The sequence below is a fragment of the Pseudopipra pipra genome, chromosome 6 (assembly GCF_036250125.1).
Source record: "Pseudopipra pipra isolate bDixPip1 chromosome 6, bDixPip1.hap1, whole genome shotgun sequence".
In the NCBI taxonomy this organism is placed as follows: Eukaryota; Metazoa; Chordata; class Aves; order Passeriformes; family Pipridae; genus Pseudopipra; species Pseudopipra pipra.
In genome coordinates, this window is record NC_087554.1 from 39515191 (window position 1) to 39530990 (window position 15800).

The 15800-nt window shown below is 45.7% G+C and overlaps 2 protein-coding genes across 16 annotated transcripts in view; one reads left to right on the forward strand and one right to left on the reverse strand.

The window, feature by feature from the left end:
* The first annotated feature begins 2301 nt into the window (after window positions 1-2301).
* On the forward strand, window positions 2302-6923 carry INSM2 (INSM transcriptional repressor 2). Its single transcript, XM_064658623.1, has one exon. The coding sequence runs from the start codon at window positions 2336-2338 to the stop codon at window positions 3743-3745; it is 1410 nt and encodes a 469-aa protein (XP_064514693.1). The 5' UTR covers window positions 2302-2335; the 3' UTR covers window positions 3746-6923.
* Window positions 5904-15800, reverse strand: part of RALGAPA1 (Ral GTPase activating protein catalytic subunit alpha 1) — a 135855-nt gene continuing 125958 nt past the window's right edge. For 8 of the 15 annotated variants that reach the window (XM_064658609.1, XM_064658608.1, XM_064658606.1 and 5 more), the window contains 2 exons: window positions 8793-8907; window positions 5904-7280 (listed from right to left, as the gene is read on the reverse strand). In XM_064658609.1, coding sequence (XP_064514679.1) covers window positions 7184-7280; window positions 8793-8907 — 212 coding nt within the window. In that variant the 3' untranslated portion in view covers window positions 5904-7183. Of the gene's footprint in view, window positions 7281-8792; window positions 8908-12157; window positions 15151-15330; window positions 15362-15800 lie in introns of those variants that run through there. The other 7 variants (XM_064658607.1, XM_064658605.1, XM_064658596.1 and 4 more) reach the window with 5 other exon arrangements.

Genomic DNA, 15800 nt, shown 5'->3' on the forward strand with positions numbered 1-15800 from the left:
ATGTAACAGTTTGGAAAGCTTAGAAGCTGCAAGAGCTGGGTGTTAATGCCAGTTGCCGGGGTTACACTCTCTTGTAAATGTGGGGAGGGAGGAGAAATAATCTGTAACCTTCTAGCGGGAGCCAGAGGACTGGGAGTCTGTACTGGGGCAGGGACAGCCTAAGGAAAACAGTATATTTTTTGAGAGAAATGAGTCACGAGGTGGCTGTAACAATTTGGATCCCAGTGCAATTTTGTCAGAGATCTGAGGGCACTGGCACATGCTGCAACAAGACCAAGGATAGGATGATGAGTTCTACAGTTTCTACAGATGATCAGTTCTACCTTACAAACTGATCATAAACTGGAGGCAAATTGAGAAGGCTAAAAGAAGGCTGTGCTGGAGGGCACTGTGGAACAAGAAGGAGGCACAGACAGGCACCTAATCACAGGGAAGAGCTGAGAACACAGCCAAAAGGGCAGTGGATGGAGAGGTGGAGCAGTGATTCCACATGGGCGACTTCAGGAAGGGAGACTCTAAGCTTCCCCCAAGCCTTCCTGTGATGTCTGGGCCATGTCAGATCATGACATGGGGCCTAAATAAACTCTCCAATGCAACTCCAGTCTACAGATTTTACTTGAAAAATGTTTAGAGTTCCAGCAAACACTTAATACGCCTGCTTTCCAGCTGGTGCTCTATCTCCTGCTACTCCTGTGCAGGAAAAGGCATCGTTGGGTTCCTCACCCCTTGGGATTGGAAGCTGAACTGAATATTTCAGAACTGGACATTCTTACCCCCGACTGTTTTTGCAATATGACAAAAGCAAATGGAACTTTAATAGGAACATTGTTTACAAGTGGAGGAGGAACATATAAAATAGTGGATCTGTAACCAGAGACTCAGTTATTCAGTGAAAAATGTAGCTGGGAAGTCCAGTTACAAAGGTAAAAATTGTTAGATAAAAATCATACAGTCAGTGGAGTGACCCAACTGCACAAAAGTGTGGCTCATTGGTCCCAATTACAGAGGTTTGTACTAACAAAGGGTGATCTCTAGCCTGTGGAGTTCATAATCTAATCTAAGATTCATTGCAATCATGAAAATGGAGGAAAATGGGACAGTAATGTAAAACATGATTAAGACTTTGCTAAACAAATATAATCAGAGCACTTACACAAGCGGATGAGTGTTTTGAGCAGGTGGGGTGAGTTCTGGTCTTGCATGAGGGCTTCAAATCTTCCTTGCCACTTCTGGAAAGCCCCTGTGTTCAGAAGTGTTGTTTCTCCCTTTCTCCTGGTGCTCTTTACTTCTGCCGGCTAGGGGATGCTCCCAGCACGGTGAGTCCGACCGTCCTACCCTGGCAAGGGATGTCTGTCCCTGAGCAGGGATGGAGCGAGCTTTCGCGCTTTCATTTCCAATGACACGCCATCTCGTGTATACTGCGGGCAGAAGGTCTACGGACGGGACAGCACCCTCGTGCCTCCAAACCCGGGCTCGGGTTCATGAGCGGTCAAATAGGAGATGCTGGTACCGCGAGGTGGGGCCGCTGCCAGTACGCTTCATTGCGCGGTGGAACAGAAGCGTTGCTAAAAAGGCGATTAGTGGTTTAGCAAACACAACTCCTGCCTCGCCCCAGGGGCACACCAGCTGCCACCAGGCTCTCAGCACCCACGAACGGTCCGGGAGTTGCATCGGGGCGGCGTGGTGGGGGAGTTTCGGGAGCTTTTGCATCACACCTCAGTCTTGCCTCCCCTGGGCTCGGGAGGCTGCCCGCGGGTGAAGCTGCCAGGGGACCACAGTCACGGCCACTACGCAGAGCCGTGATTTAGCATTTTACGCGAAGGTGTCAGCCCTGCTCTTGCATTGGGAGCTCACCGCAGTGCCAGAGCTTTCTGGCTACTTGAGGGAAAACTCCCGATGTAGCGGTGCAGGCGGACGGAGCCGGTTCCCAGCTCTGGCTCCCATCAGCGGAAAGGCGTGCGGGGCGGTCAGTGCGGCCCCGGCGGCGGATGAAGGCTCCGGCACAAACACCCACGACAGGCTCTCCTGCTGAGCCCTGCTTGGCAGCTCGGGCGAGAGGCCGCTGCCGTGACCCAGCCCAGGGTCTCTCCCGTCTCTGACCCGTTCCCGGCCCCACATCCCACTCAGTCGCGCAGGGCGCCGCGGGGTGCCCTCCCCGGGACACCCCGCCCGTCCCCGCAGCCCGAGCGCGCCCGCCCCGGCAGCGCCGGCCCCAACTCCTCATTGGCCGCGGCCGCCGGAGGGCGGATGACGCCCGGGCGGGAGCGGGCGCCGGGGGTATAAAGCCCGGGCGGGCCGGTGGCGCTGCGCTCCCGCCGCCCCGGACCAACCCGCGATGCCGCGCGGCTTCCTCGTCAAGCGTAGCCGGCGCCCCGGTGGCTCCTACCGGGCTCGCCCGCGGGAGCAGGACCCAGACCGGGACCCGCCACCCGCCCCTCCGCCGCCGCCGCCCCCGCCGCCCTCCGCCGGGGACAGCCCCACCGCTAGACAGGGGGCGGAGGAGGAGGAGGAGGAGGGCGAGGAGGAGGAGGGCGCCGCCGCCGCTTGCCCCGCGACGTGGCCCCCCGGCGGCGGCTGCAGCGGCCCCGGGGTCACCCCGCCGGAGGGTCCGGCCGCTTGGGGAGCGACGGGGCCGTGCAGCGTGGCGGGGCCGCGGGCGGCTCTTTTCGAGCGGTGCCTCAGCTCCCCCGCCTCCGCCGAGTCCTTCCCCCTGGCCGCCTCCTTCCCGCCCGCCGAGAAGCTGCTGCTGCAGCCGCGCACACCCCTGCCCGCCCCGCCGCCGCCGCCGGTGCCCGCGCTGAAGCGGCCGTCGCGGGCCAAGACGCCTGCCAAGAAGGGCAAGGCCACGCGGAAGCTGAGCTTCGCCGACGAGGTGACCACCTCGCCCGTGCTGGGGCTGCGCATCAAGGAGGAGGGGCCCGAGGGCCGGCCGGGACCGCCGGCGGGGCGCACGCCGCTGGGCGAGTTCATCTGCCAGCTGTGCAAGGAGCAGTACGCGGACCCGCTGGCGCTGGCCCAGCACCGCTGCTCCCGCATCGTGCGCGTCGAGTACCGCTGCCCCGAGTGCCACAAGATCTTCAGTTGCCCCGCCAACCTGGCATCTCACCGCCGCTGGCACAAGCCGCGTCCCGGCCCCAGCGCCGACGGCGCCGCCGCCGCCCCGCCGGGCAAGGAGAACAGCCCCGAGCGGCGACTCCGCGGCCCCGCCGCGCCCCCTCCACAGCCCCCGCCGCCGACCCGTCAGCACCGCGGCGGCGCGGACAGCGCCGGCGGCGCCCCGGCCGCCCCCGGCCCCGGCCTCGGCCCCGCTCACGGCGGCGCTCCCGGCCCCGGCGGGGAGGCGTTCGCCTGCCCCTGCTGCCAGAAGCGCTTCCGGCGGCAGGCTTACCTCCGCAAGCACCTGGGCACACACGGGGCAGCGCGGCCGGCCGCCTTCGGCCCGCCGGAGCGCGGGCCCCTCGCCTTCGCCTGCCACCTCTGCGGCGCCCGGTTCCCCTCGGCGGATATCAGGGACAAGCATCGGCTGTGGCACGCCGTGCGGGAGGAGCTGCTGCTGCCGCCGCCGCCGCCCGCCGGCGTTCCCGAGGGCGGCGCGGCGGGCGGCGAGCGGCAAGGCTTCCCCTGCAAGCACTGCCCCGCCACCTTCTTCAGCGCACCCGGGCTGGCGCGGCACGCCAGCAAGTGCCACCCGCCGGAGAGCAGGCAGGTCCTGCTGCTCCAGGTGCCCGTCCGGCCGGGCTGCTAGGCCCGCGGCCGCCTCGGTGGGACTGCTCCGAGAGCCCGGGCTAGCCGAGCGGGTCCTGGCCACGCTGTAATTCCTATGGAAAGTCGCGGCTCTCACGGTTATGACGGCGGAGAAAGCCGCCCGCGGACTCCCGCCCGCCGCCTCTCCGGCCGGTGGGTAGCGATGCGCGCCCCGCACGGGCACGGCAGCGGGCTCAGCCTACGGGCGGCACCGCCGCCGCTCCACGGGGCCGGCCAGCAGCACTCACACCGAGCCCCGCACGGGAGGGAAGGCCGCGCAGACCCCCAGCTGCCGGGGCGGCTGAAGGACTCGGGGCGGCTGTGGGCACGGTCCGGGGCGAGGAGTCCTGCCAGCATCTGCCGGGAGGCGGGCAATGCCCGGGCGCCGGGTACGGGCCCACCGCTGGTATATCTTCCGTAGCGACTCTCGGATAGAAGTACAGCTGTATATACGGTATTTAAAGAGAGGAATTATTTTTCGTGAGAAAAGGAGCCTGATCTAGTGACCTTGTTTTAATAGCCTTAGCCCCTGAGCTTCAACACTGAAGTTATGGTGAGGTGTTTTGTTTGCTGTACTCTGTACTAAGATAGCCGAGAAAGTAAATGTTCATATTAAGTCAATGTCAAGTCATATAATAGCTAGTATGGGAAACTAATTGTGCTGTCTGCTTAATTGAAATACAAGGTGTTGATCTATGTATGCATCTCCTGCTTACTCTGTGTCTCTGTACTCTAGCGACTGTGTAGTAGGCAAAACACGTCTCCGGCAGTTGCCCATTCCAAAACCTGCTCTGTTAGTGGTTTGTTAGTGCAGCATAGACAGTAGCCAGGAGCGCAGTTCAGTGTCACCTGGCTGGGCAGTGTGTGGCCCTGCCAGGCCCTGCATCGTAGGCAGGCAGAAAGGACCCTCTCTGCAGCTGGCCTTTTCAGGAGGCCTCCGACCCCTCTCCACTGTGAGCTGCGCTTTTGATATGACTTCCTCCAAGTCTTGTGAACAGCTGAAATTAGGACATGAAACAGTCTTTAGACGTTTTGCTAAAGTGCAGATGACAGGCTACCTTCCTTCTCCCTAACAACATGTACTTTTAGCAAAGCATCCTGTGGTGTGTTCCCTGGCTTTGACAGTGCTCTGGCCAAATGCTTTGAAATGCTGTTGAATTTACCAGCTACTGACATTTCAGCCATATTTATTTATTTATTTATTTATTTACTTATTTAATTTTTCAATTTGAGTGCTTGTTTCTAAATGTTATAGCAGATGAGGCTAAAAACAAGGGCAAAACAATTCAATAAAAGATTTTAAACGTAGCTCACACCTTTTTTCAATTCAGCAGGGCAAAGTGGGTCAGCTGGTGATTTCTGAAGAACCAAACTGATCCCTGTTGTAATCTTTGTTCTGACACTCTCTCTGAAATAAAGCATGTAAAATATTTCAATCTCTTGATTAGCATCCTCTAAAGCCATTATTTCTGTCATTTTACATTTTGCTTCACACAAAAAAAGATTCAGATGTATCATGCCCAAAGGCTGCAAGCAAGTGATAAATGCTTTGTTTTAAATGCGCTTCACGGACTTTCGTCATTTTAGTTCCAAGACCTGGACAAATGAATTAAAACAATATAACCTGATATAGCCAAGATTTGCTCTCTGACAGAGGAGGCTAAACTCACATCTCACTCTTCTGACAAAAATAAAACATGTTTTAAGTTGTGCATTTTTCCGTCATTTGTTGGTAACAATGGCAAAAATGCCCATTTATGCATTTAATGGTTTTGCTCCTGGAGAAGGTCACTATGTCTTTTTAAAATCATCGTTGTCCTTTCTCCACTTGTGCAGTCAAAGATGAAGGGCGCCAGACCACACAAATGTGATGATTATTAACTGCTCCTAAAATCAGCACTTGAACAACCAGCCTGCAGGAGAGAACGTTCTGTGCTTTATATTACGTGCAATGTATTTACTAGATCTGGGGAAAAGTTTTCAGTCTGGCATTCTTTTGATGCATTGGGAAAGAGCTCCTAAGAACTCATATACTTCTTAATACAAATGAAAACTAAGCAGTGTATTGCACTTAATTGCTCCATGTGTACGTAGTACACAATTCTTCCATAAATTGGAGTAAGAATCTAGTCAGTGAGGTGAATGACTAATATGCAAAAGGTGGTAAGAATAATTTTATTGTATTATTAAATAGCATGTCTTCTTTTCAACCATTACAAATTTGTTGATACTACATGAATGACAATACATAATTTCTCTTTTTATTGTTGCCCATATGATATATTTACACATGCAGTTAGTACCGATGCCATGCTACATTTTGTTAACAGCATTTTGTTGTTTACTAACTCAAAATGTGAGCATTTCACCTTTCGTAGGAAAATACCTCTGGGTGGGTGGAACTCGTGCACTAACCTGTGCTCACAGGGTTGAAATCAACAGCATTTCAGGCCAGGCTCCCGGAGCATGTTCCCTTTTCTTCCCTAGTACCCATCATCGCAGCAATGAATTTCTATAAGGAAAGTGTTTGTTTTTAAATTTTTTTTAATGTAAGAAAAAAGAATATACATCTAGATGGAGCATCCCAATGACAAAGGCTAAAACCCATGAAACTTGATAGCATTTACTATTGATACCACTTGGAAAAGCAAACATTATAAAAATATTTGGAAGCCAAGCATAAATAGAATTTCAGCACAGTGATTTTTTTTTCTGGCATAGATTATCTGCAGAGTTATGAAATGATACATTGCTTTGTGAAGAAAGAATTGGTGCTATGAGCAAATTATTTCATTTGGACTCTGTAATGCTTGAAAGGCCATTGAACTATTTTATTCTGAACATAAATAATCTGTACACATCCTGTGCATTAACATTGTGACATCTGACAAAGACTTCACATATGCAACGTCAATTTAAAATTGTACATTCATTTTCAAATTGTACATATTTCTTTCTTTGTTACAGAGAAAATTGCAATGGGGCACAATAAATACAGTGTAATCCAGCTGCAGTCTCCAATTCCGTATGTAACTCAAGATCAACCAGAGTTAAAAATGACTACTGTTAAGATACCATAATCATCCACGAAGGTAAAAGGTGCAGAAGACAAACTGCACTGCAATTAAAAAAAGAAAAAAAAAAAAGGCAGGCAGACTGAAGTTTGATAAAAAAACCAATGCTAAAATATCAAAGTAAAATTCCAGTGTCACTGTTTAAAATAAACATACAGAAAAGGAGTATGCAGGGCACAGGCGCACACACATGAGAGACATTACTCTTGAGTGAAAGGTATGAGCAGTGAAAAAAACCCCGTTGCTGAGTTGCTGCGGGAAGGGTGGCCAATTGCTGTTCACTAGAAAGCTTCAGGCATCTCGCCACTTAGGATTTGTTGGCTGAGCCAGAGGAGCGGCGCAATTTCATGGACATGCGGCTCTTGCTAGTCCGAGGAGACATTGGAGAGGCTAAGTCTGTTCCATCCACCTGTGCTGTTGCTGCTGCTGGAGTTTCTCCCAGCTGAGTCTCTGGGCAGAAGCCTGAAGAGGACAGCAAGAACCAGATGGGTCAGTGCCGCCTTCCGCACTTGCAGCGTGGGATCTCTTAGCAAGGGGCAGGGAGGAATTTCAGTGCTGCTGTCACTGCCACAGCATCTCCTAGCCCTTTAACAGCTGTGGGTGATGGTATTGCTCATGGAGTTAGCAACTGCCACAAATCCACCCCTAGAGAAAAGATGATGCCAGAAACCTCTGAGCTATGGGACTGCAGAACCCCCTCGCTCTCAGCAATTGAGGCAGCACTGAAGTGGGAGATGTTCTCCTACTAACCAGGAGAACAAACACCTCCAGTTCCCTCACAGGGATGGGGAGTCGTTATTCAAACCACAACCCAGAAGAATCCAGTCTTTAATGAGAACATGAAGGTTAACAGCTCATTGTGCATGAAGGGAGCTCTAGGAATGCAGCTGAAAAGGTGGAGTGAATTTGGGGCCAACTGGGAGAGCAAAACATCTTCTCCCATCCCAACTTTAGTTGGTGTTTCAAAAGGCAAATTCCTACAGGGCCCACAAGGCAGAAGCTTGAACAGATCGTACTAACTGGAGGCACTATACGTTAATGTTTCTTTGTAAAAGGAACAAGATGAATTTGAGACAACAGTATGTAATTCATTAGCCCAGTGCCCAGAGCTATGCTCCAGTGGGCCCTGAGTCCCCCTGCAAGGGGATAAAGCTTTTCCTTATAAACAGCCTGTCTCCAAATCTTCCATAAAGATACAAAAGGAAAAGGAGAAAACGTGAAATCAAAATTACATTCTCCTTTCCATGTTATAGAAAATTAATACTATGAACTCCCATCCATAAAATTAAACTGCATTTTAATTAGCCATTCAGAAAGACTGACAGTGTGATTGAACTCAACTACTTCAGTTGCCACTGAAGGCTTCTGACCTGTGTAAATTACAGACAGAAAGTCCTGCAGGTGTTGATGGGGAAACCCCTGCTGACTTCAGTAAGCCCAAAATCACCTGCTATTTCTTCCACATCATGCTATTATTGCTAATTCTTTAAAAGGAGTGCAAAAATAATTCAAAACTGGTCATGATTTATTTTGAAAGATTCCTCTAAAATCAAGTGAGGTCATCAGGTAAGAAGTCAAGGAGTATATTTAAAACATTGTCATAAACCTCTGGTATTTAGTGACCTGGCTGTCCTTGCCTGGTCCCTCACCCGCCTGCTCCAGAGGGACATCATGGTACTTTCTATCTTCAGACTGACACAAACCATCAGAGTGACAGGGGAAAGCAAGGGCTGTTATTTGTTCCCCAGCTGGTGACAGTAATTCTGTTCATGAACTAGGTACTTCATTGCCAAACAATCTGGAAAAGCATGATAATGTCTGACTCACTGTGCCTTACAGAAAAAGGCAGGCAGGGAAACATGCATTCGCATTTTCTGAAATTCTATCTTGTTCTGATTTTACAAGGAATTAAAGCATTTCAAATGGTGGAAATTAGAGAATAGAAAATAACCGTTGTTGTTTTGCACAGCATACCATTCACAGCTAGCGTGAAAGACCTTCCGTTTCAAGCCTTTGCCCTTTACCTTGATGTGGCCAATGCTTTCTAGTGGAGGTTTTGGAAGGAGAAGAAATATCACAGCATTTCTTTCTTTGTTGAGAATGAAGAAGTGATGAGGAAGGAGGAGTGGAAAGAAGTGAGGAAGGGGGAGGAGAAAAGATAAAAGATAACAGGTGTGAGACATGAGACACGAACCGCAGAGATTGAAGGGTATTAACAGATGAGCACAGAAAACGGAATTTCGAATTTCATTATGCAATTGCTGCTCATGCTACAGGTTAAAGAGAGTGATGAGTTAGTTATGTGCAATGAAGCAACAGCTCTGAAATCCAGCATCATACTTACCAACTAAGCATTACAAGAAAAAAAAGGAAGGGAGAGAGAAAGAAAAGAATTCTATAACATTATCCAGACCCAGCAACCTTATTAATAGCAACTGAGATACATCCTAAACACTGTTTGAAATGCTTGCTTAATATCTGTGAAAACAGTTAAATACTCACACACATACACACAATCGAGAAGAAAAAACAAATGACAACTCGATATATGGCTTCTGCTCCCCAGCTGTTTCACAGTATTGAATATATTAAAATTATAGCCAGCCTCAACATGAGACTCCTGAAATCATGTAAAGAAGAAAAAACAGCTAGTTTTAAGCTAGTTAGTCTGCATCAAAGGGTTAAATCCTAGTGTGGAATTTTATTACAGGGTGGATAAAGAAGATCTTAACCTGCCCCATTATTTCAATTAAGGTATTATTCCGGTCGTAGCTTAAAATTTTGGTTTTAATTCCTGCAGACAGAAGCACAAATTCACATGTAATCACATTTTTTTAAGAAACTTAGAGCTATTGAAGAACAGAAGTCATGTAAAGTGATTTTCACATCTGAACATACCACACCAGAAGAGTGAAGAGTAACAATAATCAACAGACTAATTAGTAACTAAATTTCTCTGAATTTTAGATAAGCACATATATCTATATATACATACATACGCACATACACATGTGGATATTAAATGTGGTATATTAAAATTTTGCAGGTTTTGCTTCCTCTTCATAGTTTTAAAATTTTCAGTATAAAATGTTAGTATCTCTGTCCACAATTGTCCTGGTTCTGGCCAGGACAGGGTTAATTTTTGCAGAAAAATGGGGCATGGCTAGGACCCAGAGGTTATTCTTTACCACCTCATGTCATTTTTCTGGGGATGGGGGAAGGGCTGCTTCCAGGTCAGCATAGCCTGTTCACCTCTTTCTTGTACCCTCTGTCAATTAGTATTGTTGCTGTTACTGTTTGTTTTCTTATCTCATTGCTGTTTCCAGTAAATTGTTCTTATCTCAGCCCATGATCTTTACCTTTTATGCCTCCAATTCTCCTCTCCAGCCCACCACAGGGGAGGGGAAGAGGGAGGAGGAGTGATGGTGCAGCATGTGGTTTGGAATGGTTTCAGTGGGAACACTAAATTGGAGAATACCATTCCTAAACCACAACAACAATGAAATATTTAGTTATCCAAAATATAAAACCAGGGTTAAATATGAAGGTGTTATTGGCAATTGATGTGAATCCAGAAAGTTCTATAAAATAAACAAAATAGATGTGTTTGGATTTTTAAGAGGTTGAAAAATGTCAGGAAGTGATCCATATTTTTCTCCTCTTAGGCTTGACAAGTGACAAATATCATAGCCTGATGTGCTATGATATTTTGGGGCCATAATGTAAAGCTGCTTTAATTGCTTCTGAACAAGGAGGTCGTCAACAAAGTTGAAATGCGACATTTTCACACTCCATTTGAAAAATTTTAGGATCTTCTAATAGTAGTACATTGGGTTTTTTTTGCTCGGAAATTAACTATTTAAATCTAAAATGGCTCCACACAGACTGAGAAGTAAGGTGAGCTGGAGGAACCTGGAGGTATCATAACATACGCATTGCCATAACTCATCTTGCCCATCAGTTCTGACTTTCAAAGGTGAAAAACTCACTGAGCAGAAGCCTGACAGGATGCTAATGTTAAGACAGGGTAAGACTACTCTCAGTGCTTCTGGCTTTATCACAACTTATTGTCTGGATCAACCCTGTCTTGAGTGCTGTCTCAGAATGACCACAGAGGAAAATATAATTTTTACATGTTGGTAGATTCTGATGTCTTTTAAGATACTTCAGCATATCCCACCTGACCTTCAGGGAAGAGGGCAATCATTTTTGCACAGCTTGTGCCCTGTGCCACTCTTACAAATTCCACTACAAATTTGGCCAATAGTGTCAAATTAATTAAGCCTCAGAAATTTTGTGAAATGAGGAAAGGAAGTGAGAAGCAGATGTAGAGAGAAAAACTGCAAAAGCAGCTGCACAGAAAGGCAAAGGGGTGAGGAAAAGATGGTATAAAGACCTGGGAGACCAGAACTGGTAGAAGAGAAAGAACTAAGAGGCAGACAGGAGAAAGAACACAGCAAAAAAAGATTAAATTTGTGGCAAAACAGCAGCCAAGTCCATGTCTGGTGAAGAATGCTCTTCAGAACCTGGCTGGAACCATGCATGTCAGGTAAGCCTATTCCTCTCTGTCAACTAACATCTGTGAAACCCACTGGCAAAATTCCCAGTCTTTCCACTAGTGGAGATTCAGGCAGAGCTCACCATTACTACCTATTATTGTCCTATCTCAGTCTGCAGGAGGTGGTGGTGGCTCTAGAGGTTGCGGTTTTGCTTATGTATCATGTGGTTGTTAATCAGTGTTACAGGATTTCTATTTTGCCCTAGGCTTTAAAACAAAAATTGAAGGAATTACACAAGCAAATATCACAAGAAAATAAAGTCAAAACCTCAAAAATTAGCATCCCCTTGTACGATGTTTTTTAATTGGACAACCATACTCTTTTTTTCAGTGGACCCATTTCATTAAATGTAGAAAGTTGATCTGTTTGGGTTTCTAGCAGTCCACACTGAATTTACTGCCTCAAAGTGCAGTACCTCAATGTACCTTCACTCAAGTGGTTGATTTAAGGACAAGAGTTCAGAAATGCATAATGTTTCAGCTTCAGCTGTTCCAATATGACATTCCATTTGGAAAATGTCAGTAAGTTTTGAGGTTTTGCTCTGATTTGGAATGAAAAAAAGTCTTCCTGAGTTTGGACTAGAGAAGGGATAATGAGAATTTCTTCCAGTCCTTCCAGACACAGAGTCCTCATTTCTGTATTTCAGCTTTACTTCCAATCACACAAACACCATCATTCTCATCTATGACGGGGTGGTACAGGGCCAAAAAGGGCACTAGTTCCAAGTTTCACAACAAGCAAGCAGCAAAAGAAATTTAGATGTGAGCTGTTAAATTTGACTTTTTCTTGTGCAAGGCTGAAGCATCATTAACTCTACATTCCACTGCTTCCCTGCCTGTATGATGGCATCCCCACTTACTTTGGGAGTGGGGCAGCAGAATTGTTCTGAACGCAGGCTTGAGAATACAGGAGTGATTGTTGGGACCAAAAAGTCTGGTGCTTTTGTCACAAGGAAAATTCTATGACTAATGTAGAGAGGCTCCTTCTCTATAAAGTTTACTGTAATGAGGTACTAGTTTAAGTAGGAAGAAAGGGAACAAAATAAGATAGAGAAAAAACAAACTCAAGATGTGAGTACATTTTAAAGCTCAGAATCTTAGCATCATGAGGTCAATGTGTCCTTCAATATAATTGAGCTTACCATCGACAGTTCCCTCAACCTATTCTGGTGTCACAGAGATCTGGTTCACTCAATAGCTGCATAGGATGAGTCACTCTATTTAGCAGAGTATTTGCAATTACACTATTTAACAGAGACAGCATAACGTAAAAAACACAGAGGCAACTGAATTACATTCTGTGCTTAAGTACAGGTAAAACTCAATTTTTTGAAAATGTACACATCCACTACACTAGTCAGGTTCCTAAACATGGGAAGGTGGACTTGTCAGATATTTTGACAGGGCAAACTAAGCTTCTAGATAAAACAGCAGCTGCCACAATCACATTGTATTGAAGAGCACCCATGGTAAAAAAGAAAACAGCTTTTGTGAAGGGCTGAGCCTTTGATAAAATATGTTGAGGAAATACAGTTTGTTACTGAATGGAATTTTCTCTATTTGGTCCGATTATCATAATTCAAATGAAAAAAAATGGCATGCTGTAACTGGTCAATGGTATCATAACAACAACAACAACAACAAAATGACAACACCTGGTGATGGGCTGTAGAAGCCTCATAGTTTCTACAGATCTTTCTTAGATGACAAAAATGTATAGAATATTTTATAAAATTAAACATATTCAGCACCTGTAAACTTGGAGATCATGATACAATTAAAGAATCAAGTCTATAATATCTAAAATGAGGATTTTTTTTCTAGCCTCTTCTGTTCAATTATTTTCATTAAAAGAACTCTCAGACATAAATGAAATATTTTGTATTTAAAAATGTGATGTATTTTTAGAATCTGGTCAGAAATTTTGAGATGACATGGACAGACAGCCATGTTGGGCAGACAGCCTGCAAGGTTTTGTCTGAGTCATCCTGGGGGTGACAAATGCATGAGGATTCCTAGGCAGGACTCCAGCACCACTCCTATGTTCAATCCTGGCATAGTTCAGTGCTCTGTACATCTTTCAAGAAATCCACCTGTTGCAGGGGCTCTGAAAACTTGGGGATATCTATTTTTTTAATAGCATACCCAGTGGACTTGTGGGACTAAAGTCCATCAGAGATTTGGGTCATCTGTAGCAGCCTTGGTCACAGGTCTGCCTTCACTAGAACTGGAAACCAGTGATTTCTAGGCTAACCCCAAACCCTGGGGTAACCTTTTTGGCAGGTAACTGCAGTGTCATTTTATACCAGACTCAGGCTTTACAATTTATGCCCTCCAGAGTCGGCTTGGAGGTAGATGATGTGGTGCTATTCCAGGCACTCTGTCCTAGAGCTGAGCATAAGAATTCCAGGATCCTCAGATGGAACAAGGATCAGGCTGCAAGTGGGACTGCCAGAGCATCCCCAGTTTCCCTGGGCTGAAACAAAAGCTCAGAGTCAGGCAGATCTGGGAACATGTTCTTTGACTCTGAGTCACACTGTGCTGCAAGTCCCTTCTAGGAAGCTGCTGGCTGCTCCTGACGCTGATGTCTTGGCCATTTGCACTGCACAATGCAAGGTTCAGAAGAACGTGGCCCTCAGGACAGGACAGCGTGTTTTGCGGTATGTAGACACACACACACACATGCAGATGTGAAATACATCACAAGCTCCTATTAATGAGATTCCTACAGAAAATTATTAAGTTTGATAGAAAGGTTAAGTTAAAAATCAAGTTTCTAAAAAATCATAACCTCACTTCAGATCATGTTAGAGAACAGAAAGTATGACTAGGACAATTTTTAAAAGAATACAGGAATTGCCACTGTAGAGCAGAGTACTCTGATGCACCAAACTAGCACAGAAAAGCAGGTTTGCTTCACCCTGAAAGAAAGAACTAGAGGAAGAGGGTGGAAGGACTTGGCCTGGAATGAGGTTTCTGAAAATAAATAGGCAGAACTGCTATAAGTGCACTAGAATATGGAATACAGACTAGCCATACAAAAGTGTCTGGTGTTGAATACTTACTAGGTCCATCAGGCAGGAAATGCGGCAAGGATTGGTATCCCTGGTTATTGTTTTAATGTTTCTGGTTACAGATTTTTCCCATTCAAATGTTTTCATACATTAAATTATGTTATTCTTTTTTATACTGGTTTAATTAGTTTTATATTACTTTTAATTTTGTTTCTCTTTGGTCTCAACTATTTCCACTACCATAACTATACCACTTATTATACTTTGAAACTGCACCTCATTTCTAGTTATTGTTTATATTTTCAAGTAAAGGAGTGTCAACATTTTAATACCTCAGTCATTCTTTCTGTAGTCCTATCACAATTCTTGTATAATTTAGAATTAATTTCTGCATATATTTTTGTGATTGAGAAACAAATTTTCAGGTAGCAACTTGCCAAATTATTGTTACAAAATTTATTTCATTTAGATTTACAGCTTTTTCATGGAAGCATTTTGATTATCATTAAATAAGGTTTTTCTGAGCCAGAATTTCAAGTGTTACACATTCTTCTTCTCCTTCTCTCCTAGGTTATCACTGGAGAATGTCTTACAACATCAATGAAAGACAGTACAGGGTACAAAACACACCACTGCCATCCAGTACTACTTGTGCATGCTAAGAAACAAAGGTCAACACAATAAAGTGTTACTCATTCAACAACTGTCTCTATCATTAGTTACCTTAATCCCAGAACCAGTGTTAGTGCTTCATGCAGACCTGAGGTTAGTAAAAGACTAAAACTTTTAGAAGATGTAGTGGTCATTTCTCAATCAGTGTGAATTGTTTTTTTTAGTGTGAACAAGGGCAACAAGGAAAGTTTGCATACAATTTGGTTACAAGCTTAGTGCTCTAGTAAAAGTAAGAGGAACAAAGGGGTTTTTGGACACTTTGTCTTACCTTCAGATAAACAGAACTGATATTTAATGATCTAAAAAGAGGGGAAATAAAATAATGAAATAATCATAAGGAGTTCAAGAAATGTCAGAACAGGAAGGCCTTGAGTTATTAATTTTCTTTTACTGATTTTCTCATTAGTAACTGAAAATGCAGTATCCTCTTATAAAACAGGTATTGTACTGGAAAGTAAAAATTGCCTTAAAACCAACTTTGCAACTAATAAGCTGGGAACAAAATTAATGTTTGCAAGGCTCTGATTTCCAGTTTAAAACTTTACATTCTAAACAGGTAGTGAGCCTTAAAAATTTCTTATGAGGAAGGTGTACTTAAAGAATATTTCTGCCTGAACTAGCCTAGATGAAAGAGCACCAATGCTTCCATGAAGACTTTAGACAGGGGAATGTGGTAAAATTTTCTGTAAAAATACAGGGTCTGATTGCTATATTAAAGCAGTTTGCCAAATCTTAACG

Bases quoted from the DNA above. Each gene is read 5' to 3' on its own strand.
- INSM2 (XM_064658623.1), top strand. From the start codon at position 2,336: ATGCCGCGCGGCTTCCTCGTCAAGCGTAGCCGGCGCCCCGGTGGCTCC.